The 25,994-nt window shown below is 51.4% G+C and overlaps 1 protein-coding gene and 1 pseudogene across 1 annotated transcript; both read right to left on the reverse strand.

Moving 5' to 3' along the window:
• Positions 1-1,862: 1,862 nt before the first annotated feature.
• Positions 1,863-10,042, reverse strand: HTR5A (5-hydroxytryptamine receptor 5A). Its single transcript, XM_036356180.1, has 2 exons — positions 8,886-10,042; positions 1,863-2,722 (listed from the first exon to the last, which is right to left on the reverse strand). Exons 1-2 carry the CDS (start codon positions 9,591-9,593, stop codon positions 2,393-2,395), a joined length of 1,038 nt encoding a protein of 345 aa, XP_036212073.1. The 5' UTR covers positions 9,594-10,042; the 3' UTR covers positions 1,863-2,392.
• Positions 10,043-22,108: 12,066 nt separating this feature from the next.
• Positions 22,109-23,033, reverse strand: LOC118679420 (annotated as a pseudogene).
• Between the last annotated feature and the right edge of the window lie 2,961 nt (positions 23,034-25,994).

Consider the following 25,994-nt stretch of genomic DNA (forward strand, 5'->3'; position numbering starts at 1 on the left):
TCCCGGGGAGGGCCCGGGGGCCTTGGAAACCACAGACGAACGGGGGGCATCTCCCTGAAGCCTCACAGTGCTGGAGTTCGCAGGAGGTAAGTCTTCTGTGAACCGTAATACAAGCGCTGACACGACCGAGTGGCATAACCATGTCTGTGGACTTGCCGATAGAATAGACGGGCAAGTCTCCCCTCGATCCTGACGTCATCTCCCCGCGGCCCGCCGGCTCTGTTCTCTGCGGCACTGAATGAAGTTTCGGAAGCACCGGCCTTGTTATAAACACCGGGACATGGTGGTTTTCGGTGGTCTTGCTGGTTCCTGCTGATAGTCGGGGAGCTAGCTCAATAGCGAACAGTCTGTATTTAAAAAAACTGGTAGGTGTAGGACTTCAAGTGACAGAAAGAAGCAATAGCTAAGAAAGTTTGCAAAGAAATGCTCGATTGCGTCTGCTTCCTGAGGTAAGCTGTCCGCATTTAGCGTCATCAGCCATGAACTCACACAGCTGCACTGTGTCCTTTCCCGCTCAGGTTCTGCAAATAAAGCTCATCTTTGCAGTAAATGCAAGACTGAGACCACAAATTAACAGTTTTCCTGTGTGACATCTTAATTTTTATAATTTATTTCTAGTAAAGAATGCATGTGTATAATTATATGTATTATCATGCTTGCAGGTTATTATAATACCTCATTTTTAAATTCATGCATTCAAGGGTTGGGGGCATAGCAGAGCGCAAGCAGTTCTGTTGCCCAAGATCTTTTAAAAGTTTTGTACAGCCCGACTGGTGTGGCTCAGTGCTTGAACAATCACCTATGAACCAGGAGGTCATGGTTTGATTCCTGGTCAGGACATATGCCCAGGTTATGGGCACGATCCCCAGCGGGGGTCATGCAGGAGGCAGCCGATCAATGATTCTCTCTCATCATTGATGTTTCTATCTCTTCTTCCTTTATCTCTGAAATCAATAAAAAAAAGTTTTGTATAATGACCTGGGCTTTATATGAGCATATGAACAGCTTCGTCATTTAACTGTCTCCCCTCAGCAGTTTCACATACGTGTCAATTTGTGAAGGACTAAGGCCACATTTCACCATATTTCTGCCTCTCTCCTCAGTTACCAGTGTTGGCCTCAGTGTAGGACTCACATACCAATAGCAAAATCGCAATTAGCAAATTTACCTGCTATCCCCTTAAAATGCGTGTGTTTGGTGAGTGTGCCTCCACAGTCCTTGGTTATAAAACTATATTTAAGAAGTCAACAACTTTATGATGATTGCTTTCCTCTAAATTCATGATTCCAGGATAAAGATCTTGGTTCGGCAACACTTGAACACAAGTCATACAAATGAAACCATAGCAAATAAGCAAGTTTGACAGATTCTACGAAATGGGTGGATTTTCTATGTTCATGAACTGTTGCTTCAACATGGAAGGAAGTGCTTGAGTTGACTTTTAGTTCCTGTTCCAAGTTGGTGGATTGTTGCATTTTAGGATCAACTGGCCAATTAGAACTTTTGCCTCATCCATAGGGGTGTGTGTGTGTGTGTGTGTGTGTGTGTGTGTGTGTTTGCCACAAATAAACCACAGTCCTGGCCGGTGTGGCTCAGTTGGTTGGAGTGTTGTCAGTGCACAGATTGGTTGTGGATCTGATTCCTGGTCACAGCACATACCTGGGTTTCGGGTTCCATCCCCAGTCGATCTCTGGAAGGCAACTGATCGATGATTCTCCCATCAATGTTTCTCTCTCCTCTCTCTCTAGCCTTTTCCCTTCTCTCTCTAAAATCAATGAAGACATTCTCGGGTGAGGATTAAAAACAAACGAAACCACGGAGTCAATACTCACTGGTCTTGCAGACACAGTTATGGGCTTTATTATGGTTAGAGGCAGTATTTTGCAGTCAAATATTGGGACACACAATAAATATTAGGGTGCACCATCAGGACCATGGAAAGAAAAATTTGAAATAGGGACCATTTCATACTTGGAATGATGGTTTCCTACCCCGCCTCGCCCCCAGGTCCCCATTATAACTTCTTACTCATTTTTCAAATTCCTTCTCAACCTGCCCATATTATTTTATTTCCTCCCTTGCACATGCCATGTTTGATTTCTCAGGCATGAGGATGATGGCCATGCTGGATTTGGGAGAGGAAAGGGCACTTAGTGGGCAAAGTAGCTACTAGGTGCAGAATGAGAAAGCGTAGATCTATGAGATAAAGAGGTCACCGCATCGGCCCGGCGGCCGCCTTCCCGGCTGGGATGGAGAAGGGGGCTTTGAAGGCCACGGGAGAACTGAGGGGCTGGTCTGGCTGTGTGCTGCCAGCCGGGGATGGGGACGCAGGCCACACTGAAGATTTCGCTGAGTTCTGGAATTAGCCCTTTTTAATCCCAGGTCCTGGGACTCATTGCTGCCGACAGAAGAAGCTCCTGACGGCGTTGCTGTAGCTCTTGTTGAAGGCCGTGTAGATCAGGGGGTTGAAGAAGGAGTTGGAGTAGCCGAGCCAAAGGAAGACGCTCTTCCAGAGGGCAGGGGGGTCGCAGGCGCAGAGGGGGCTGACGAGCTCCGTGGTGAAGAAGGGGATCCAGCAGATGGCAAACACCCCAATGAGAGTGCCCACCATCACGGCGGCTCTCTGCTCCTTCTGCTCCCTCCACGTGTCCCCCTCTGCCTGGAAGGTGACAGTGCCGTGGCGGGCGGAGAACAGCGTCTGGGGCTCCTGAGCAGGGACCCTCTGGAAAAGGGAAGCAGAAGCTTCGTGAAGGGCCAGCAAGTCCCTGTCCCTCTAAACTGCCAAGGGGAATTGTCTAGATTTAGATGGATTACAACCCAGCGCTCTGTTTGTATGGGTGCTGTTGTACCTACCACCACGCCCACGATTACAGAACAGAAGGCCCGTCAGCCTGCAACTTCAGGTGTCTAACGGGGAAACAAGCAAATTAACTTGTAATAAGTTCAAAAAACAAAATCCAAATAGAAGACATTTCTTTTAAAAAGATTGATTACAGCAGAGGTCCTCAAACTTTTTAAACAGGGGGCCAGTTCACTGTCCCTCAGACATTCCGCACATGCGCACTGCGGGCCTGGGACGAGTTGGCTGCTAAGCAGGACAGGCAGCGGCGGCAAAAACACCCGGCGGGCCGGATAAATGTTTTCGGCGGGCCGCATGTGGCCCACGGGCCGTAGTTTGAGGACCCCTGGATTACAGCATATGGTGAAAGAAGATAATGAAGGACCAATTTGTGGCTACAGAGTAAATTTTAAAAGGCTTGAGGAAAAGACAATTTTGTTTCATAGAAAACTTGAAGCAGCGAAAATCTTGAACAATCCTACACCACCTTGCAGCTGATATGTCCAGATCACCATGAGAAGACTCCTCTGCGTGTCTGTAGCACACCTCCTTCTCTCAGCCCGTGGGGGGATATCATGATTGTGGGCTCTGCTTCCGTACAGGAAGTGCCACTGTTCTGAGACATGACCACATTAGCCCATCGCTACACAAGATACCTACATTGTGTATAATTCAGACATCACTGGAGAAAAAGCAGTGGTCCTAGAGTCCACAGACAGAAAGACAAATTGGAGCGAAATGCACAAGAGCACAGACTTATTCTCCCTGTGTTATCATAAATCTGCCTTAACAAAACACACACACACACACACACACACACACACACACACACATATATATATTTAAATTTATTTCAGAGAGGAAGGGAGAAGAAAAGAGAGATAGAAACATCAGTGATGAGAAAGAACCATCGATCGGCTGCCTCCTGCATGCCCATACTGGGGACTGAGCTCACAACCTGGGCATGTGCCCTTAACCAGAATAGATCCTGGGACCCTTCAGTCCACAGGCCGATGCTCTATCTACTGAGCCAAATTGGCTGAGGCGTGAATCTGCCTTTTTGTACAAATATGACCATTCCAGGCCATGCTCTAGGTGGGTTAACTTGACCATGTGACACCTGGCAAAGAACTGCCTGCTGAAGCCTGAGCCATAACAGCCAGTCGTTGAGGCTTCGCCTCCTTGCCTCAGCGAATGCCAGGCCTCAGTTCACTAAGTCAACACATCCTCAGAACCTATATTAATACTTTAAATTGTATGTTGCCATACAGGTGCTACCAGAAACCACCAACATTTTCTACTAGCCGGCTCACTGTGAATCGTCGTCATGCCCTCCTTCTCCTATTGCTCATCCACCAGTCGAAGAGCATGTGACTCACTGTATAATCCTTAGCCTGTGGGGGGATTATCATGATTGTGTCTCTGTAATTGAAGAAGTGTCTCTGCCCCAAACAGAACATTGATACCCTGGTACCAAATCCTACCTTACCATGGTTTGTTGTATTATGTTAAAAGCAAAAGGGATAATACCAAATTTGATATATCATTTGTCCAATCTCTCTGATAAAATCCAATTTAAAATATACATATACTTACTAGAGGCCCAGTGCATGAAATTTGTGCACTCAGGGGATGATCCCTCAGACCAGCCTGCACCCTCTCACAGTCTGGTAGCCCTCAGGGGATGTCTGACTGCTGGCTTAGGCCCACTCTCTGTGGGGAGTGGGTCTAAGTCATCAGTCAGACATACTTAGCACTGCTGCGGAGGTAGGAGAGACTCGCACCACCTCCGCTGTGCTTGCCAGCCGTGAGCCCAGCTTCTGGCACTCCCACTGTGAGAACAGGTTGAAACTGGCTCTCTGACATCCCCTGAGGGGTCCCAGATTGCAAGAGGGCACAAGCAAGGCTGAAGGACCCCACCAGTGCATTATCGGGGCTGGTTAGAGACTGCAGGAGAGCTCCAGGGTGTGTCCAGCCCATCTTGCTCAGTCCCAATTGGCCAGATCCCAGCAGCAAGCTAACCTACCAGTCAGAGCATTTGCCCCCTGGTGGTCAGTGCATGTCAGAGCGAGCAGTTGAGCGGCCTTAGCATATCATTAGCATATTATGCTTTGATTAGTTAAACGACCAACTGGTTGACTGGACACTTAGCATATTAGGCTTTTATTATATAGGATTGATTTCAGAGAGAAAGGGAGAGGGAGAGAGAGATAGAAACATTAATGATGAAAGTGAATCATTGATCAGCTGCCTCCTACACACCCCCTCCTGGGGATTGAGCCCACAACCCGGGCATGTGCCCTTGACCTGAACCAAACCCAGGACGCTTCAGTTCCCAGGCTCTATCCACTGAGCCAAACCAGCTAGAGCTAAAATCCAATTTTTTTTTTTTTTAACAGAAAGCCAGGTTGCTCAATGACTAAACATATAAAATTGCTAAAATAGAAGACAGGCACAAAAACTAATAATTGGTGTGTTTCAGAAAGATTCACTTCTTTACTTGCTATGTAAACTCATCGCCAGGTATTCTCTAAACAATGAACATGAGTGCATGTCACTTGGTGCTTTGATGCCTCCAAAAGAGCCCTGAGCCGAGGTTCTTCGGGGGCGGCAGCAAAGCAGCATGGGTGCTGGCCGTTATGCCAAGCACCTTGAAGAGGAGACTGTCATGATGGTCCGCGCAGACAGCGCCCTGCCATGACCCCCGAGTGGATCACCTCTCTTGTTCCAGTTTCTTTATCCTGTGTTGGAATCAGGCTTTTTTGTGTTGTTCCAGAGCCAAGACTCTGTGTTCAGTAGGACCAGGAGCTGGGCCATTCCAAGAACGAACTCCCCAGTGCCCTCAAAGGCCTCTGTCTCCTGACAAGAGTGCAAAGAGATAAAATTCTTCAGGGGAAGGGTTCCTAGGGAGAGTGGCCACCCATGAGAGTCAGGTTTCGATGTAAAAGAACAAAGGTTGGGAGTAGATTATGTTTATGTAGCTTGAGCTCTGGGCGTAGGTTAAAATAGCTTAACCCAAGTGGTCTTGGCGAAGAGCTTTTCCTTGGGCCAATCAGGGAGGCATCTACCCCACAGCGAACACTTAATGCTCCCTCCCTCCATTAACACCACAGATGAGGCAAAACAATCTCCTTTGAAGCAAAAGAAAAGGCAGCCTGGCTGCCCCAGATGGACAGATGGACGCTGGAACCTTTGGGACTTGCCTTCTGGATCGGGACTGGAGACCCTGGCTCCTACCTTGGGAGATCTTCCAGGCGCTTCTTATAACACCTGTGGTTTGTCTCAGAGTGGTTCGATGTCTTGGTCAAAGCTCAATGAACTGAAGTGACCTTCCTGCGGAGAGCATCAGAGCTTCAAGAAAATGCACGTCTACTGCCCACTGAGGCGGGCCTGGCCCTGCCTGGCCAGCGGTTCACAATCACGCAACTTGAGCTGCTCCCTGAGCACCAGGTCTCCACAGATGAAACTTCATCTGCAAGGAGACCCCAAAGCAGCAATGAAGATCCAGACAGAGCTTGGGGGTCTCGCTTGAAGCTTTGGCTGAGTGAGTACCAAGAGTGGGGGATTGAGAACTAAGTGTCCCTACAAATTGAGGGCCAGACCGGGTGCTCTGTAGCCCAGAGCCTGTCTGAAACTCTGTCGATCAAGAACAATTCATCTCAAGGACAGTTTTGCAAGCCCACCCGCCAGTGGCAGCCCCTTGCTTCTGAAAGTCTGGCAACCTCGGAGGCACCCTCCAATCCACTCCCACCGGAGCAACAGCCAAACAACAAAACTGCTCACCAGACAATAGACCCCTCACACCTCAGAGGCCCACCCGGGGGAGCTCCACTCTTCCCCCAAATGCCATTGGAGGTCAGCAGGCCGCTATGCTCCGGGAGGCTGCGCCGGACCAGCCTGGCTCTCCTGGGCACAAGTAAGCCATCAATTCAGTGCCTCTGTTCCTGAGCTTTGGGGGTGCTTTCATCATCTGTGACGCAAGGCCTGTCTCTCTCCCGTTGTCCATCCCCACCTCGGGGTCTGCCAGGGGCTGGGCTTTCGGTGTGTGTGTGTGAATAAAGTTCAGCAGATAAGAAACAGGGACGATGTGTGTGTTCCCCGGCTAACACCGCTAGTTTGCAGTGGAACTGCATGTGGAAACAGGCGCCTGCTATCGTGGATGGTCGTTAACCCTCACAGGAACGTGAGGACAAAGGCAGCCCGTGTCACAGGCAGAGCCAGGTCCCTTAGAGGCCCTGCAGAGCCAAGGGACGCATGTTTCAAAGTGATCGGGGGGAGGGAGAGAGAAAAGCGAAACCGTGCCAAAAATAGATGTAAAAGCACAAAGATGTCACGATGCTTTGCTTCTGTTGTCTCCAAGGCAGTGAGCGCCCTCGTCCTGCTCAGTGAGCCCAGAAGGAATTGTAACTGCGGCTCCCTTTTAAAGTGTGTTTGGTACTGAATGTAAACGGTCTTTACCAGCAGGTGGCAGAAGAGGGTCCATGAAGAAGGGCCTGGAAGGCAGCCTTTTTTCCTGACAGGGAGCTGGGGCGGGAGCCCGCACACGTGAGCCCCAGGTACGTGGGCGGCACTCTTGCCTATCGCCTCTTTGTTGGTTTGGAAATCTAATAGATCAGATCTGGCGCTGCGGGCATGTTGGTCTGAGGAAGTCTTTGCTGTGGGCGCTGGGCCTTGGGCGAAGCTCTGGCCGAGCCCTGCCTCTGCACACGAGGTGCCATAGCACCCCCTTCCCAAGACAATAGAAATGTGTCCCGATGTCCCAAATGTCCCGGGAGAGGGGGGTGGTGTGTGTGTGTCTGTGCAAAATCATCCCCGTTTGAGAACATTGCTCTGGATAAAAGCACAGGTAGCTTCTGCCCTTTTCCTTCTTTCCCCTCGAGTGTAGCTCTCTCCTTCCTCCCTAACCTACACCGCTGGTCCCTCCAGGCTTGCCTGACTGATGATGGTTGGAATCAGCTCCTGCCAGAACTCACAGTAGGTGCCTCACTGCTGCACTAGACAGGCTCTTCATGACAAAGACGCCATCGTCATCATTCTCTCATCCCTCCCACCAGCCCAGACGTGCCCAGGCTGCTTAATTGAATGTACCTGTTCTCCCAGCACCAACCGTAGAAAACGGGGCTTTGCACTTGTATATGTTAATTAGGTTCGAAGGGTCATCTTTGGCACTGAGTTGGGGCGGGGGAAGAGCAGTCCACAGACCCTGGATTGGTCCTCAGATGGTTCCCACATTTTGAGCCACAGAGTCAGATTATTAAGATTTAACAATGAAAATGAGAAAAGAGCCCTCCTGGTGCTGTCACCACTGTCACACATTAAAGCCGCTTGCAGGGGGCTGGCGGGCTGCCTGTCTTTGACTTCCTCCTGCGGCTTTGCCAGGAGGCGAAAGAGTGGCCCTGGGCTGCACACACAGGGCCCGAGGGGTCATGAGGCCCCAGGCCGAGTGGGGCAGTGGAGTCCGGATCACAGGCCGGCCCTGGGGCAGGTGTGGAAACAGCTTTAATCTTGCAGCAGGATGCCACACTCAGGAATCAGGGAGAAACCACAGTTTGCAAAATTAGTTGCTTTAATTTGCAAAGGAAGAAATGGACTGAGTTGAAATACTAATGTGGGTGGCCTACTGTATGGCCATCTTCCTGCCCAGTCACTCCCCCCACCCCTCAGCCCTCCTGCTTGGACAGCCCCTCTAAGGGCAGGATGCTGCCAGGTGACCCGGTGTAGCCCAGGCACTGACTTCCTCAGATGCTCTAATTTTAGAGCCAAATGGGACGCTGTAGAATTAAGTGGTCCAGACCCTCATTTTACATGCAAGGAAGTCATCCCTCCAAGGTGGTAAAGTCATTATCGGCTCTGGGATGCTGAGCGTGTCCCAGCAAAGACAGTCTGATGCTTTCTTTTGGTCTTCCACCCAACACCCGCCCTGCCCTGCCCCCTCCCTTAAAAAGCACAAAAAATTTAAAAGTCCCACTTTCTACACGCCTGGGGAGGAGGGGTGTTGGGGATAAAGCCAGGACAGAGCTGACAGGTTTGAGGGTCTGACACGCACCTGCACAGTCTTCGGCGCAGGATGCACGCTGTTGCTCCTCCGGAAGCTCAGCCGCAGCCGGGCTGCCTTGTAGATCCTGCAGTACACGAACAGCACCACGCCCAGCGGCAGGTAGAAGGCGCTCAGTGTGGAGACCACGGTGTAGGCGGGCGCGCGGCTCACCTGGCAGGCCTCCCGGTGCTCTGAGTAGATCTCCCCCCAGCCGAAGAGCAGCGGCGCCAGCGAGATGGCCGCGGACAGCGCCCACGTCAGCGCGATCATGAGGTTGGAGACGCGCCGACGTGTGCCCCGCGTGTACGCCAGGTGGCGCGTGATGGACCAATAGCGGTCCAGCGCGATGGCCATCACACTCCAGATACTAGCTGTGCAGCAGAGAACATCGCACGTGATCCACAGCTGGCACAGCCGCGCGCCCAGGCGCCAGCGACGCCCGGCCAGCTCATGTGCCAGGCTCAGCGGCATGACCAGCGTGGCCACCAGCACGTCCGAGACGGCCATGGACACCACCAGGTTGTACGGAGCGCGGTGGAAGGTGCGCACATGCGCAATTGTCGCCAGTACCAGCGCGTTCCAGGCGAAGGTCGCTGCCACCAGACAGCCGAGCAAGGTCAGCACAAACGCTCCGAGCACCGAGAGGCGGGCCGGGCGGGGGCGCGGGTCTTCTGTGCCCAGGCTGAGGTTGGTCGTTAGGTTCCCAGGCAAATCCATCTTGGGTCAGAAGCCCGGCCCAGGGTGCGTGCCGAGGGCTTTCAAGAGGACATAAGTGGTCACTGGGCAGTGGTAGGGCTGCTGGGATCTGCTGCCCGTGAGCATCTGTGGGAGATGGCGTGGCGGAGAGGAGGCGCTGCGCTACACGCAGAAGCAGGTCTGAACCCCTCCGGGGCTAGGGAAGCGGGGCCCGGGAGCCGTGTCTCAGCCAGGCCCGCCTCAGCTGCCGCCGCCCGCCCGGGGCTCCCCGCCTTGGCGGAGACAGCAATCTGGTCACCCGTAGCCAAGCATCTCCCAAGCCGGGAAGAAGCTGGGCGAAAAGGGTGGTGCGTCAGAACAGGACTCCCAGGCGCGCTGCCCGTGTGCCCGCCCCTCGCTCCAGGCGGCAGGCGGCAGCCTCGACTGCATGCGGGAAGCCAAGCCGGGACCTGGTGCTTTCGGGACCCGCCTCCGCTGCCCCTGCCCCACCCGGTCTGGGGCTGCAGCTCCGGGGAGGGAATCCCAGCGTGCCCACCCGGACCAGCTTTATCACACAGGGGACCCAGGCTACGTCAGAGTCAGCTGATAACGTCGCCCCTCCCCACCTCTCACCCCAGCTGCAGTGCTGTCGCTGTCCGTGGTGCTGCCGCCTCTCTGCACCTAGCGCTTTCTCTCATTTGGTGCTGTCCGCGGTTCTGTCGCTTTTCCCTGAAATAAGTTCCTGAGGGGAGCAAGTGTATCAATGAACTTTCCTTTATATATATAATTTGTATTGATTTCAGAGAGGAAGGGAGAGGGAGATAGAAACATCAATGATGGGAGAGAGCCCTAACCAGTTTGGCTCAGTGGATAGAGCGTCGGCCTGCGGACTGAGGGGTCCCAGGTTCGATTCCGGTCAAGGGCATGTACCTTGGTTGCGAGCACATCCCCAGTGGGGGGCGTGCAGGAGGCAGCTGATCGATGTTTCTCTCTCATCGATGTTTCTAACTCTCTATCCCTCTCCCTTCTTCTCTGTAAAAAATCAATAAAATATATATTTTTTTAAAAATGATGGGAGAGAATCATTGATTGGCTGCCTCTTGCATGCCCACACTGGGGAGCCCTCAACCTGAGCATGTGCCCTGACAGGGCATCAAACCGTGACCTCTTGGTTCATAGGTCCACGCTCAACCACTGAGCCACGTGGGACAGGCCCAACGAACTTTCCTTGAAATGTTCCTCAAGCCGCCCCCTACCCACATCTCCCAGGGGTGGTCCGGATACCCAAGCGGGCCCCCAGCTCTGCGCAGGTGCTTGTCTTTAGTGCAGGTGTCCCAGTTTAGGGTCTAAGATAATATCACTGGCTTTTTTTTCTCCAGAGATTTCAGTTGCCTCCCTCTTACACCCCTCCCCCACCCAGGTCTTCTCTTCAAAGGCGGTTTTCCTTTAAGGGGAAAAGGCAAGATATCAGTTACCGCTGTTCCTGGAGAGGCTGCGGTGGAGCCAGCACCTTTAGTCCACTTTCCAGCATCGCAGAGAACCTGCCAGACTCCAGTGGGCTCTGCCAAGCTCACTTCCAGGGAAGGGAACATCGGTCACAAGTTGTCTGAAAAGCGCCATCTCACCTAAAGGGGGGGCATTTAGTTCTTTCCCCATGCATGCTCACATACATACACACATCCACAGCAGCTGAGAAAATATTGAAAGCTCCTGCCCAGAGGCTATGACTTCAGGCACTGCACAAAAAGACACGTGATATGCAAGATCACATAAGTGGGGATGAGGAAAAAGGTGGCACCAAGGAAATAAAGTGGCAGTACGCATATTTTAAGTGCATAGAGTGGGTGTCATGAACTCTGTACATTGACAGTTGGGTGGCCTTTAAGCTACTTTAAAAAGGAGACACATGTCTTTTAAAAAATATATATATATATATACACACTAGTATTTTTATTGATTTCAGAGAGGAAGGGAGAGGGAGAGGGAGATAGAAACGTCAATAATGAGAGAGAATCACTGATCGGCTGCCTCCTGCAGGTCCCCTACTGGGGATCCACAACCTGGACATGCGCCCTTGACCAGATTTGAACCCAGGACCCTTCTATCCACTGAGCCAAATGGGCTAGGGCAGAAGACACATGTCTTGTTACAAGATTCGGTTTCTAATAGTGTAAAGAGAGTACACGGAGAGGGACTCGCGCACTGGGCCCAGAGCGAGGGTGCTACTAGGAAATGTTGATGAACATGTTGTTCATTAGATACAAGACGCTTTGCAGTGATGCTTCTCCAAATGTCCCTTAAACGCAGCGATGGTGGCTGCCTGTGTGCCGTGCTCTTGTGTGTGTGGTTCCAGCCCCAGGGAAGAACTGCGCTCATTTCCAGCACTTTGCCTTCTGGGGATCACAGAAACAACTGGGATGAGCTCTAACTAGAACCCTCTCTTTGAAAAAAAAACGCTCTGAGCAATTCTGCTGGGGTTCGTGTCTCAGGGCCCGGCCGGGAGGAGTGGAGAGCTGCCTCTCTGGCAGGCAGGCCTCGGCGATGGTGTGTCTCCATACAGACCATCAGCACCGCGTGGTGCAGCCGCTTGTGACAGTCAGGTGAGCAGCGGTCTCCCAGGGGCCTGCCTGGCATAACTGAGGATGCTTTGTGAAACCTGGAGTGTCATGAAGTTAAGAACAAAGGAGGATGCGCTCACAAGGAAGGCGCGTACTGGCGTGTGTGCCGGGGAACGGAAGTCTCTGCGGAAATTCTGTTTATCTCATACAGACACAGAGGAAACATCAGAGCTTTTCATCTTAAAGCAGGGCCATCATTTTAGCTTAAAAAATGCAAGCACACAGAACTCCTGCCTGCCATAAAGTGCCTCCAAAATGCCAACTTTGAGAGACAGGTTCTTGGTTTGCCACCTCTGGGCTGAATTGGTGGTAAATTCTCCCTCAGCATTCATGTCCTAACCCCCATACTTCAGAATGTGGCTGGTTTGGAAACTGGGTCTTTAAAGAGATGATTGCATTAAAATAAAGTGAGTCAAACTAACAGCTTTTTTATGAAACACCATTTTTACTTGAAAGAACTCCCGGCAGATAAACTATGATGATTCAGGCTTAGCTATCTGGCACGAATTTTCTCAAATAAACGAAGTGAGGCTTCACTTTAAAGAAATCGACAGGACTGGTGACCCCAAATAACATCGGAGGCCTAAGTGAAAATCAGGATTTTGGAAAATGTCTCTCTGCCACTGTGACATTGACAGCTTCCTGGTGCTTAGACCTGCTATTGATGGCAATATTAACAAATGTGATTTTAAAATCCTGTTTAATGAGGTGTTCATATCGGGAAGGTCTGGATGATTCAGTGATCCACTATCATCCCAATGACTAGAGCGTGGTGCTGCAGAATCACAGAGCATAAGAGACCCACTTCAAAGGGCAAAATAGGCAAGATGGCAGCATAGGTTAACGCTGGAGTTTGCTGCCTTGAACAACTACTTCAAAAGTGAAACTAAAAAACTGAACGGACATCACCCAGAACCACAGAAACGCTGGCTGAGTGGAAGTCCTACAACTAGGAGGAAAGAGAAACGCATACGGACACTCAGAGGAGGCGCAGTGCTGAAGTCAAATTCTGAGGTGCGGAGTGCGCGGAGCGGCCTGGCGGCGGAGGGCGCGGTTGGCGTTTTCAATCGGGAGGGAGTCGCAGACTCTGAGCTCCAGATACAGGCGAGTCTTTAGGGACCCAGACTCAAACGGGAGAAGCGGAACTGTCTGGCTTCGGTCAGAGCGAGTGCAGCTTTCTCTCCGAGGTTTGCAGCGGGTGCTGGGACTCAGAGAGGCAGAGCCCCTGGGGACAGGACTGAGAGCCGCCATAACTGCTCTCTCCGGCCCACCCTGTTGATCCTGTGCGACCCGCCCCGCCCAAGCCCTGCACAGAGGCATTTGCCGGATAGCCTCAGGCAAAGGCTAGATTAGCACCTCCCTAGAGGACAGAAGTTCTCTCACTGCAGACACAGCTGATTCTCATAGCCACTTGGCCTGGAGGTCAAACCCTCCCTGGTATTAGCTACAACAATCAAGGTTTAACTATAAGACTGCGCACAAAGACCACTAGGGGGTGCACCAAGGAAGCATAACAAAATGCGGAGACAAAGAAACAGGACAAAATTGTCAATGGAAGATATAGAGTTCAGAACCACACTTTTAAGGTCTCTCAAGAACTGTTTAGAAGCCGCCGATAAACTTAATGAGATCTACAAGAAAACTAATGAGACCCTAGATGTTATATTGGGGAACCAACTAGAAATTAAGCATACACGGACTGAAATAATGAATATTATACAGACTCCCGACAGCAGACCAGAGGAGCGCAAGAATCAAGTCAATGATTTGAAATGCGAGGAAGCAAAAACCACCCAACCGGAAAAGCAAAATGAAAAAAGAATCCAAAAATGCGAGGATAGTGTAAGGAGCCTCTGGGACAGCTTCAAGCGTACCAACATCAGAATTATAGGGGTGCCAGAAGATGAGAGAGAGCAAGATATTGAAAACCTATTTGAAGAAATAATGACAGAAAACTTCCCCCACCTGGTGAAAGAAATGGACTTACAGGTCCAAGAAGCGCGGAGAACCCCAAACAAAAGGAATCCAAAGAGGACCACACCAAGACATCATAATTAAAATGCCAAGAGCAAAAGATAAAGAGAGAATCTTAAAAACAGCAAGAGAAAGAAACTCAGTTACCTACAAGGGAATACCCATACGACTGTCAGCTGATTTCTCAACAGAAACTTTGCAGGCCAGAAGGGAGTGGCAAGAAATATTCAAAGTGATGAATAGCAAGAATCTACAACCAAGATTACTTTATCCAGCAAAGCTATCATTCAGAACTGAAGGTCAGAGAAAGAGCTTCACAGATAAGGAAAAGCTAAAGGAGTTCATCACCACCAAACCAGGATTATATGAAATGCTGAAAGGTATCCTTTAAGAAGAGGAAGACGAAGAAAAAGGTAAAGATACAAATTATGAACAACAAATATGCATCTATCAACAAGTGAATCTAAGAATCAAGTGAATAAATAATCTGATGAACAGAATGAACTGGTGATTATAATAGATTCAGGGACATAGAAAGGGAATGGACTGACTATTCTTGGGGGGGAAAGGGGTGTGGGAGATGCGGGAAGAGACTGGACAAAGATCGTGCACCTATGGATGAGGACAGTGGGTGGGGAGTGAGGGCAGAGGGTGGGGTGGGAACTGGGAGGAGGGGAGTTATGGGGGGGAAAAAAGAGGAACAAATGTAATAATCTGAACAATAAAGATTTAATTAAAAATAAAAAGGGCAAAATACACCAATGGATTGTAGCAGAACAGAGGACAGAAAGTGCTGAGTTCAGATCACACACTGCGGCACACCCTGAAGAAACGTCCACTTATTATGCTTTGAAATACCATCCCAGCAACACATCTGTAATGATTCGAAAAGATTATTGAAATGCTCCTCTAGCCCAGCCGGCATGGCTCGGGATTGAGCATCGGCCTAGGAAGCAGGAGGTCAAGGTTTGATTCCCTGTCAGGGCACAGGCCCAGGTTATGGCTCGATCCCCAGTGGAAGGCGTGCAGGAGGCAGCCGATCAATGATTCTCTCTCATCACTGATGTTTCTATCTCTCTCTCTCTCCCTCTTCCTTCCTCTCTGAAATCCTATCTAATAAAAGAGAAACATGGTAATTAGCCGTACCTCCACTACCCTTCCCATTGGCTAATCAGGGCGATATGCAAATTAACTGCCAGCCAAGATGGCGGCCGGCAGCCAGGCAGCTTGAAGCGAACATGAGGCTTGCTTGCTTCAGTGACGGAGGACTCCAACGTTCCCCGCCTGCCGCTGCCGACCTCTGAGCTTGCAGTTTGAAACATTGTTACAAATATAGAAGCCAAACAAACCCCAGAAACCTGCTTTCAGCCATCCCGGATCTCAGAGCTGGAGTTGAAACCGTGTTTCCATTATAGAACCCAAACAAACCAGATACCTGCTTTCAGCAGCGGAGGCTTTAGAGCTGGAGCCAAGCCTAAGAGCTAAAGCTGGCACAGAATAAAAAGAAAAAAGAGGAAACCAAGATGGCGGCATAGGTTAACGCCGGAGATTGCTGCCTCAAACAACCAATCAAAAATACACCTAAAAGACAGAACGGACATCATCCAGAACCACAGGAAGGCTGGCTGAGCGGAAATTCTACAACTAGGAGGAAAGAGAATATCATACCCAGACTCAGAGGAGGTGCAGTGCTGAAGTGAAATACTCAGGTGTGGAGTGCGTGCGGAGCGGGCTGGCGGCGGAGGGCGCGGTAGTTGTTTTCCATCGGGAGGGAGTTTCAGACACTGAGCTCCAGAGCTGGGTGAGTCTCTAGGGACCCAGACTCAAACGGGAGAAGCGGGACTGTCTGGCTTCGGTTGGAACTCGAAGGCAGCTTTCTCTCCGAGGTTTGCAGCAGTTACTGGGACTCTGTGAGGCAGAGCCCCTAGAGACATAACTGAGAGCAGCCATAACTGCTTGCTCCGACAGCCCTGTTGATCCCGTGCAACCTGCCCCGCCCAAGCCCTGCACAGAGGCATTTTCGGGATAGCCTCAGGCAAACGCTAGATTAGCACCGCCCTAGAGATCCAGCACAGAAGCTCTCCCACTGCAGACACAGCTAACTCTCATAGCCAGTTGGCCTGGAGGTCAAATCACTCCCTGGTATTGCCGACAACAATCAAGGCTTAACTACAACAAGACTGCGCACAAAGACCACTAGGGGTTGAACCAAGAAAGCATAAAAAATGCGGAGACAAAGAAACAGGATGCAAATGTCAGAATTGGAGGATATAGAGCGTAAAACCACACTTTTAAGGTCTTTCAATAATTTTCTAGAAACTGCCGATAAACTTAATGAGATCTACAAGAAATCTAATGAGACCCTCGATATTATGATAAAGAACCAACTAGAAATTAAGCATACACTGACTGAAATAAAGAATATTATACAGATACCCAACAGCAGACCAGGGGAGTGCAAGAATCAAGTCAAAGATTCGAAATGTGAAGAAGCAAAAAACACCCAACTGGAAAAGCAAAATGAAAAAAGAATCTGAAAATACGAAGATAGTGTAAGGAGCCTCTGGGACAGCTTCAAGCGTACCAACATCAGAATTATAGGGGTGCCAGAAGATGAGAGAGAGCAAGATATTGAAAACCTATTTGAAGAAATAATGACAGAAAACTTCCCCCACCTGGTGAAAGAAATGGACTTACAGGTCCAAGAAGCGCGGAGAACCCCAAACAAAAGGAATCCAAAGAGGACCACACCAAGACATCATAATTAAAATGCCAAGAGCAAAAGATAAAGAGAGAATCTTAAAAACAGCAAGAGAAAGAAACTCAGTTACCTACAAGGGAATACCCATACGACTGTCAGCTGATTTCTCAACAGAAACTTTGCAGGCCAGAAGGGAGTGGCAAGAAATATTCAAAGTGATGAATAGCAAGAATCTACAACCAAGATTACTTTATCCAGCAAAGCTATCATTCAGAACTGAAGGTCAGAGAAAGAGCTTCACAGATAAGGAAAAGCTAAAGGAGTTCATCACCACCAAACCAGGATTATATGAAATGCTGAAAGGTATCCTTTAAGAAGAGGAAGACGAAGAAAAAGGTAAAGATACAAATTATGAACAACAAATATGCATCTATCAACAAGTGAATCTAAGAATCAAGTGAATAAATAATCTGATGAACAGAATGAACTGGTGATTATAATAGATTCAGGGACATAGAAAGGGAATGGACTGACTATTCTTGGGGGGGAAAGGGGTGTGGGAGATGCGGGAAGAGACTGGACAAAGATCGTGCACCTATGGATGAGGACAGTGGGTGGGGAGTGAGGGCAGAGGGTGGGGCGGGAACTGGGAGGAGGGGAGTTATGGGGGGGAAAAAAGAGGAACAAATGTAATAATCTGAACAATAAAGATTTAATTAAAAAATAAAAAGGGCAAAATACACCAATGGATTGTAGCAGAACAGAGGACAGAAAGTGCTGAGTTCAGATCACACACTGCGGCACACCCTGAAGAAACGTCCACTTATTATGCTTTGAAATACCATCCCAGCAACACATCTGTAATGATTCGAAAAGATTATTGAAATGCTCCTCTAGCCCAGCCGGCATGGCTCGGGATTGAGCATCGGCCTAGGAAGCAGGAGGTCAAGGTTTGATTCCCTGTCAGGGCACAGGCCCAGGTTATGGCTCGATCCCCAGTGGAAGGCGTGCAGGAGGCAGCCGATCAATGATTCTCTCTCATCACTGATGTTTCTATCTCTCTCTCTCTCCCTCTTCCTTCCTCTCTGAAATCCTATCTAATAAAAGAGAAACATGGTAATTAGCCGTACCTCCACTACCCTTCCCATTGGCTAATCAGGGCGATATGCAAATTAACTGCCAGCCAAGATGGCGGCCGGCAGCCAGGCAGCTTGAAGCGAACATGAGGCTTGCTTGCTTCAGTGACGGAGGACTCCAACGTTCCCCGCCTGCCGCTGCCGACCTCTGAGCTTGCAGTTTGAAACATTGTTACAAATATAGAAGCCAAACAAAACCCCAGAAACCTGCTTTCAGCCATCCCGGATCTCAGAGCTGGAGTTGAAACCGTGTTTCCATTATAGAACCCAAACAAACCAGATACCTGCTTTCAGCAGCGGAGGCTTTAGAGCTGGAGCCAAGCCTAAGAGCTAAAGCTGGCACAGAATAAAAAGAAAAAAGAGGAAACCAAGATGGCGGCATAGGTTAACGCCGGAGATTGCTGCCTCAAACAACCAATCAAAAATACACCTAAAAGACAGAACGGACATCATCCAGAACCACAGGAAGGCTGGCTGAGCGGAAATTCTACAACTAGGAGGAAAGAGAATATCATACCCAGACTCAGAGGAGGTGCAGTGCTGAAGTGAAATACTCAGGTGTGGAGTGCGTGCGGAGCGGGCTGGCGGCGGAGGGCGCGGTAGTTGTTTTCCATCGGGAGGGAGTTTCAGACACTGAGCTCCAGAGCTGGGTGAGTCTCTAGGGACCCAGACTCAAACGGGAGAAGCGGGACTGTCTGGCTTCGGTTGGAACTCGAAGGCAGCTTTCTCTCCGAGGTTTGCAGCAGTTACTGGGACTCTGTGAGGCAGAGCCCCTAGAGACATAACTGAGAGCAGCCATAACTGCTTGCTCCGACAGCCCTGTTGATCCCGTGCAACCTGCCCCGCCCAAGCCCTGCACAGAGGCATTTTCGGGATAGCCTCAGGCAAACGCTAGATTAGCACCGCCCTAGAGATCCAGCACAGAAGCTCTCCCACTGCAGACACAGCTAACTCTCATAGCCAGTTGGCCTGGAGGTCAAATCACTCCCTGGTATTGCCGACAACAATCAAGGCTTAACTACAACAAGACTGCGCACAAAGACCACTAGGGGTTGAACCAAGAAAGCATAAAAAATGCAGAGACAAAGAAACAGGACGCAAATGTCAGAATTGGAGGATATAGAGCTTAAAACCACACTTTTAAGGTCTTTCAATAATTTTCTAGAAACTGCCGATAAACTTAATGAGATCTACAAGAAATCTAATGAGACCCTCGATATTATGATAAAGAACCAACTAGAAATTAAGCATACACTGACTGAAATAAAGAATATTATACAGATACCCAACAGCAGACCAGGGGAGTGCAAGAATCAAGTCAAAGATTCGAAATGTGAAGAAGCAAAAAACACCCAACTGGAAAAGCAAAATGAAAAAAGAATCTGAAAATACGAAGATAGTGTAAGGAGCCTCTGGGACAGCTTCAAGCGTACCAACATCAGAATTATAGGGGTGCCAGAAGATGAGAGAGAGCAAGATATTGAAAACCTATTTGAAGAAATAATGACAGAAAACTTCCCCCACCTGGTGAAAGAAATAGACTTACAGGTCCGGGAAGCGCAGAGAACCCCAAACAAAAGGAATCCAAAGAGGACCATACCAAGACACATCATAATTAAAATGCCAAGAGCAAAAGACAAAGAGAGAATCTTAAAAGCAGCAAGAGAAAGAAACTCAGTTACCTACAAGGGAATACCTATACGACTGTCAGCTGATTTCTCAACAGAAACTTTGCAGGCCAAACGGGAGTGGCAAGAAATATTCAAAGTGATGAATAGCAAGAATCTACAACCAAGATTACTTTATCCAGCAAAGCTATCATTCAGAACTGAAGGTCAGAGAAAGAGCTTCACAGATAAGGAAAAGCTAAAGGAGTTCATCACCACCAAACCAGGATTATATGAAATGCTGAAAGGTATCCTTTAAGAAGAGGAAGACGAAGAAAAAGGTAAAGATACAAATTATGAACAACAAACATGTATCTATCAACAAGTGAATCTAAGAATCAAGTGAATAAATAATCTGGTGATCATAATAGAATCAGGGACATAGAAAGGGAATGGACTGACTATTCTTGGGGGGGAAAGGGGTGTGGGAGATGCGGGAAGAGACTGGACAAAGATCGTGCACCTATGGATGAGGACAGTGGGTGGGGAGTGAGGGCGGAGGGTGGGGCGGGAACTGGGAGGAGGGGAGTTATGGGTGGAAAAAAGAGGAACAAATGCAATAATCTGAACAATAAAGGTTTAATTTAAAAAATAAAAATTAAAAAAAGGCAAAAAAGAAAAAAAGGAGCAGTTGGGAGCTTCAGTCACCCGCCAGTCTGAAAACAGCCCTCAGCCCCTCACCCAGACTGGCCAGGCACCCCAGTGGGGACCCCCACCCTGAAGGGTGTGTGACCAGCTGCAAACAGCCATCATCCCCTCATCCAAGCTGGCCAGGTACCCCAGTGGGGACCCCCACCCTGATCCAGGACACCCTTCAGGGCAAACCAGCCGGCCCCACCTGTGCACCAGGCCTCTATCCTATATAGTAAAAGGGTAATATGCCTCCCAGCACCGGGATCAGCGGAGCCATGAGGCCTCCCAGCACTGGGATCAGTGTGACAGGGGGCAGCGCCCAAACCCCCTGATCGCCCTGCGGCTCTGTGTGTGACAAGGGGTGCGGCCACAACCTCCCTATCCGCCCTGCTCTGTTCGTGACAGGGGAAGGCGCCCCGACCCCCTTATCAGCCCTGCTCTGTGCCTGATAGGGGGGAGCTTCCCAACACCCTGATCGCCCTTCAGCTCTGTGTGTGACAGGGTGCAGCGCCCCAACCCCCTGATCTGCCCTGCTCTGTGTGTGACAGGGGGCGGTGCCCCAACTCCCCTATTGGCCCTACTCTGTGTGTGACAGGGGGTAGCTTCTCAACCCCCTGATCGGCCCTGCTCTGTGCGTACAGGGGGGAGCTCCCCAACCCCCTGATGGGCCCTACTCTGTGTGTGACAGGAGGGAGCTCCCCACCCCCCTGATCGACCCTTCTCTGTGCGTGACAGGGTACGGAGCCCCAACCCCCCGATGGACCCTGCTCTGTGAGTGACAGGGGGCAGCGCCCCAACCCCCTGATTGGTCCTGCTCTGTGCATGACAGGGGGTGGCATCGCAACCTCCCCATCGACCCTGCCTTGAGTGTGACAGGGGGCAGTGCCCCAACCCCCCAATTGGCCTTACCCTGAGCATGACTGAGGGTGGCATCGCAACCTCCCATTCCGCCCTGCTCTGTGCATGACAGGGGCGGCGCCCCAACTCCCCAATGGCCCTGCTCTGAGCCCGACCAGGGGCTGCACCTAGGGATTGGGCCTGCCCTCTGCCACCCGGGAGCAGGCCTAAGCCAGCAGGGCGTTATCTCCCGAGGGGTCTCAGACTGCGAGAGGGCACAGGCCGGGCTGAGGGACCTCCTCCCACCCCCCTCAGTACACAGATTTTTGTGCACCGGCCTCTAGTGTATATATATATGTATATAATTTTTAAAAAGCAGCACTCCTCTGCTTGTCAGCTCACAGTTTCTGTGCAGCTGGGTTTTCCTCATAAACTTAAACCATAACATCACAGATGGATGCAGAGACAGTCATGAGCTTCCAGTGTCTGGAAGAGATTTGCAACGATATTAAACAATGCCATTCAAACATTTTTTGAATATGGTTGTTTATCATAAAGACGTCACTTATGTAAACATGTAATGGGTTTATTTGTTTGTTTGCTTGTTTTTGGTTATTCCTCACCTGAGGCTATTTTCTCCATTGTTTTTCAGAGAGAGTGGGAGGGAGGGAGGGAGGGGAGAGAGAGAGAGAGAGAGAGAGAGAGAGAGAGAGAGAGAGAAACATTGATTGGTTGCTTCCCACAAGCACCCAGACTGGGGGCTAGGGGCCAACCCACAACCTATGTACATGCCCTGGACCAGGAATAGCAACTCACACCCCTTCATTGTACAGGCTGACGCTCTAACCACGGAACCACACCAGGCAAGGCTGCTATTTTTATTTTTGAGTTCGCAGGCCAACACTCTATCCACTGAGCCAAACCGGTTAGGGCAATATTTTTATTTTTTATTTTTTTAATTTATTTTTATTTTTATTTTTTTTGGGGGGGTGGTGAGCAGTCATTTTTTAATACTACAAAACAGTGCAATTTTATTTAAAAGTACCTTCCCAAATTCACGTACAAAAAATTATAATCAAAAATAACTAGAAAGGTTTTGAGATGAACCTTTACCAAAACGAGGGTCAAGCCTTGGGTCTAGCCAAGAGGTGGTCTTGTTCTTATGGTTTATATAGTAAATTTCTCCATCCTGAGTCATGGCTTGTTCCCGTCCATCAGGAAGAGCACCCGAGGCCGAGTCCACCATATCCTGCTGCACTGGTGGACTGGTGGGGGCTGTGACATTGATCTGGGTGAGCGTAGCCTTCCTGGGATCCTGCCATGTTGTTGTCTGATCGATGTGATTTAACAAGTATCTCTGACCAGAATATGTCTTGGCCATCTCCCAGCCTGCTGGCAGAGGTACATCGTCAGGTATTTCAAAAGAAGACTGTCGAAGGTGCTGAGCAGTGGGGGTAGCTGCTGGGCCGGAGACCACTCCTGTGGGGGTCAGTGTCCCAGGGGACACAGCTCCCAGCTGCAGTGAAGCTGGAGAGGAATGAGCTCGAACGTGCTGTGGAGCCAGGGCTCCCGCCGTGCCTGCATCAGTACTGGCCTGTCGGGAGTGGGACTTGGGCTCCGGCGGCTTGAAGAAGGAGTCCGGCAGCTTCCGGAGCCTCATGGGCACCGTCTGGGGCACGTTGGCCGTCTTGGGGTTCATGACGGCGTTGAAAAGCGCCTCCAGGTCGGTCTCCGAGTCCCCGCGGACGTGCACGATCTGGTGTCCGGCCGGGGGGGGGCCTGTGGCGCCGCCTGGGACCCCGGGGGTGCCGGCTGCCCGGCCCGGACGACGGGCCCTGCCCCGGCCGGAGCTGCGCGGGCGGCTGCCCCGGGCCCTGCGGGGCCGATGGAGGCGGTGGCTGCTACCCGGGATCCATGGTTTCTGCCTCCCCGACGCGCGCCCTGACCGGGCGGGCGAGGGCTCCGCCCGGCGCCCCAACTCGACGGGCCCGGGCGCGAGAAGCGGCGCGGGCGGGCGGCGCTGGGCGGCGGAGCGACGGTCTCCTGCTCTCAGGGCGGGGGGCTGCGCGGCGGCCCCGCATCCCCCGGCCCGGCGCCCCGCCCCCGCCCCGCGCCCGGGCTCCACTGGTCTGGCGGCTGCGCCTCGGGAGGGGCGGCGAGGCCGGAGCCGCGGCGCCTGGGAGCTGGCTGCCCTGCCCTCAGGGACGGGCGCGGGGCAATATTTTTATTTTTAATGCATGAATACACAAATATGTTTTGAAATTTTCCATTAAAATTAATATTCCAGTAAATTTGCATAGAGAAAGCCCATGTAAACAAAACCTCTTTGTAATAATAATTTTGATGAATATAAAGGAGTCCTGAGACCAAAATGGTCAAAACCTGCTGTTGCAGGCCTTCGTGGGAACACCACTCCATGGAGCGCTCATGGAGCTGGGGGAGCGAGCCTGTGAGGGTCCTCGGCGAAAGTAAGCCCCGGAGGTTCCGGCAAATGCAGCAGCAGCGAAGATGTTCAGGTCCCACCTCCGGGGCACTGCAGGACCCTCCGTACAACGTGGGAGGAAAACCACTGCACCGGGGACTTCCCTCCACTACAGGGGACGCATCGTGCTCGACGGCCACAGGCTCCATAGTCCATGGACCCGGTGGGCATGGCAAGGCTGCCAGCTTTGTTTGGGACGAGAGCAGGAAAGGACTCTATGAGTCCTGGCGCTGGGTGCTCCTGTGCTGGGAAGAGCCTCCATGTAGGTGTGAGGGTGAACCCGGTAAGAGAGTCACAGCATGGACTCCTAGGTTCTGGCTCCAAGTTAGGCCACCCGCACAGAAAACACCGTGCCATTGGCAAAGCCGCTGGTGGTGTGCCCAGGCCACAGTGGAGGCCGAGCACCTGCGCCTGAGACTCAGGTGACGATGGAATGAGATGAGCCACCTCCACCTGGGTCCTTGAGGCCGCCCGCGCCCCCCGCCCCCCACGAGATGGGCCCCGGAGGGCAGAGGCAAATGGCAGTGGTCGCAGCAGAGCCGGGTCCAGGAAGCTCCAGAAGCAGGTCGCCCAGGCCCCGTCACCATGAGACCACCTGGCCCTCAGCTCCAAGCTGAAAGGGCACAAGACAAGCTGGGAGCGGTTCCAGGGGCCAGTGGGGTCAGGGGGGGCTGGCCCAGGCACAGGACAGCTGCTGCTGCTGCTGCATCAGGGCCCCTCGGGGGTCACCTCATATGTGGCCCAAAGCAGGACCACATCAACCTGCAGGCAGCCCTGGAGGGAGGAGTATCGGGAAGAGGGAGGGCTGTGAGGGTGGTGTGTGGATGAACCAAAGGGAATAGGCATAAAATACCTTTAAAAAATCACTTTCAACATCCGCAGGGAGCATTCCACTGAACAGAACACTCAGGACAGAATGGCTGAGCGGCGGGGACAGCAGCCTCAGGCCCCCCTCGCACCGGACTGCAGTGGCCCAGGGATAGCCCGCCACGGCCCCCCTCGCACCGTGCCGCCGTGGCCCAGGGACAGCCCTCCACAGCCCCCCTCGCACCGTGCCGCCGTGGCCCAGGGACAGCCCTCCACAGCCCCCCTCGCGCCGGGCCGCGGTGGCCCAGGGACAGCCCGCCGCAGCCCCCCTCGCGCCGGGCCGTGGTGGCCCAGGGACAGCCCTCCACAGCCCCCCTCGTGCCGGGCCGCGGTGGCCCAGGGACAGCCCGCCACAGCCCCCCTCGCACCGTGCCGCCGTGGCCCAGGGACAGCCCGCCACAGCCCCCCTCGCGCCGGGCCGCCGTGGCCCAGGGACAGCCCGCCACGGCCCCCCTCGCACCGTGCCGCCGTGGCCCAGGGACAGCCCGCCACAGCCCCCCTCGCGCCGGGCCGCGGTGGCCGAGGGAGCAGCCCAGGTCCCCTCTCTTTGTCTTCATTTTCTAACTCGGTGGGTGAAAAATAGCAGAGCCTTCAAAGCTGGTGAGAGCGTGGTGAGCGGAGCTTCTTATTCGTGGCCGAAGTAGTGAAAGACGCTGGTGGAAATAGGAAATAATTTGGGAGGAAATAATCTAGCGGGTCTATTAGAATGAACAGGGTGCATGTTCCGTGATTCTGTAATTCTCCTCTGAGGCTCGGGATTCAATCTGACAGGAATAAAAGCCTCAGTTCTTCATTGTAGGACAAAGCTGTTCATTGCAGTGTTGTCTGTGGTGGCGAAAACTAGACCTGTCCTTACAGGTGGGCACACAGGTTATGGTTCCACAAATTAGAGCCATGATACAGAATACATAAAAGTTATTTTATTTATTTATTTTTTTAAAAATATGTTTTTATTGATTTTTTAGAGACAGAGGAAGGGAGAGGGAGCGAGTGAGAGAGAAGCATCTATCGGCTGCCCCCTGCATGCCCTCTACTAGGGATCGAGTCTGCAAACCAGGCCTGTACCCTGACTGGGAATCTAATCTGTGACCTCTTGGCTCATGAGATGACACTCAACCCACTGAGCCACATTGGCCAGGGCATAAAATGTTTTTTAAGTTAGATACATCCACATCGACATGGAGGCACGCCATGCTGTAAGTGGGAACTAATTGTGTAACTACATTTTTGAAATAGAGGGGACGGAGACCTTCCTGATTCTGTTCTGCGTGCCTGTATCCGGAGGGAAAGGTTCAGAAGGGACGCTACTTTCCCTTCCTAAGAGAAAGCCTCCTTTACCCGGGTCATTGGCACCTCACGTCGGTACTTGTTAAGGGATAAGAAACTGAGATGCGGCCTACATGGGGCCACCGGGAGACACAGAGCCTCTCTTACCCCCAGGGACGGTGCGAGAACAGGCACCGGCCCCTCCAGGACTTGGAGCCTTGAGAGCGGGTGCCGAGTGGGAGAAGCGGCCGTCTGTCTATCC

Source organism: Myotis myotis, unplaced genomic scaffold, assembly GCF_014108235.1.
Source record: "Myotis myotis isolate mMyoMyo1 unplaced genomic scaffold, mMyoMyo1.p scaffold_m19_p_25, whole genome shotgun sequence".
Taxonomy (NCBI): domain Eukaryota; kingdom Metazoa; phylum Chordata; class Mammalia; order Chiroptera; family Vespertilionidae; genus Myotis; species Myotis myotis.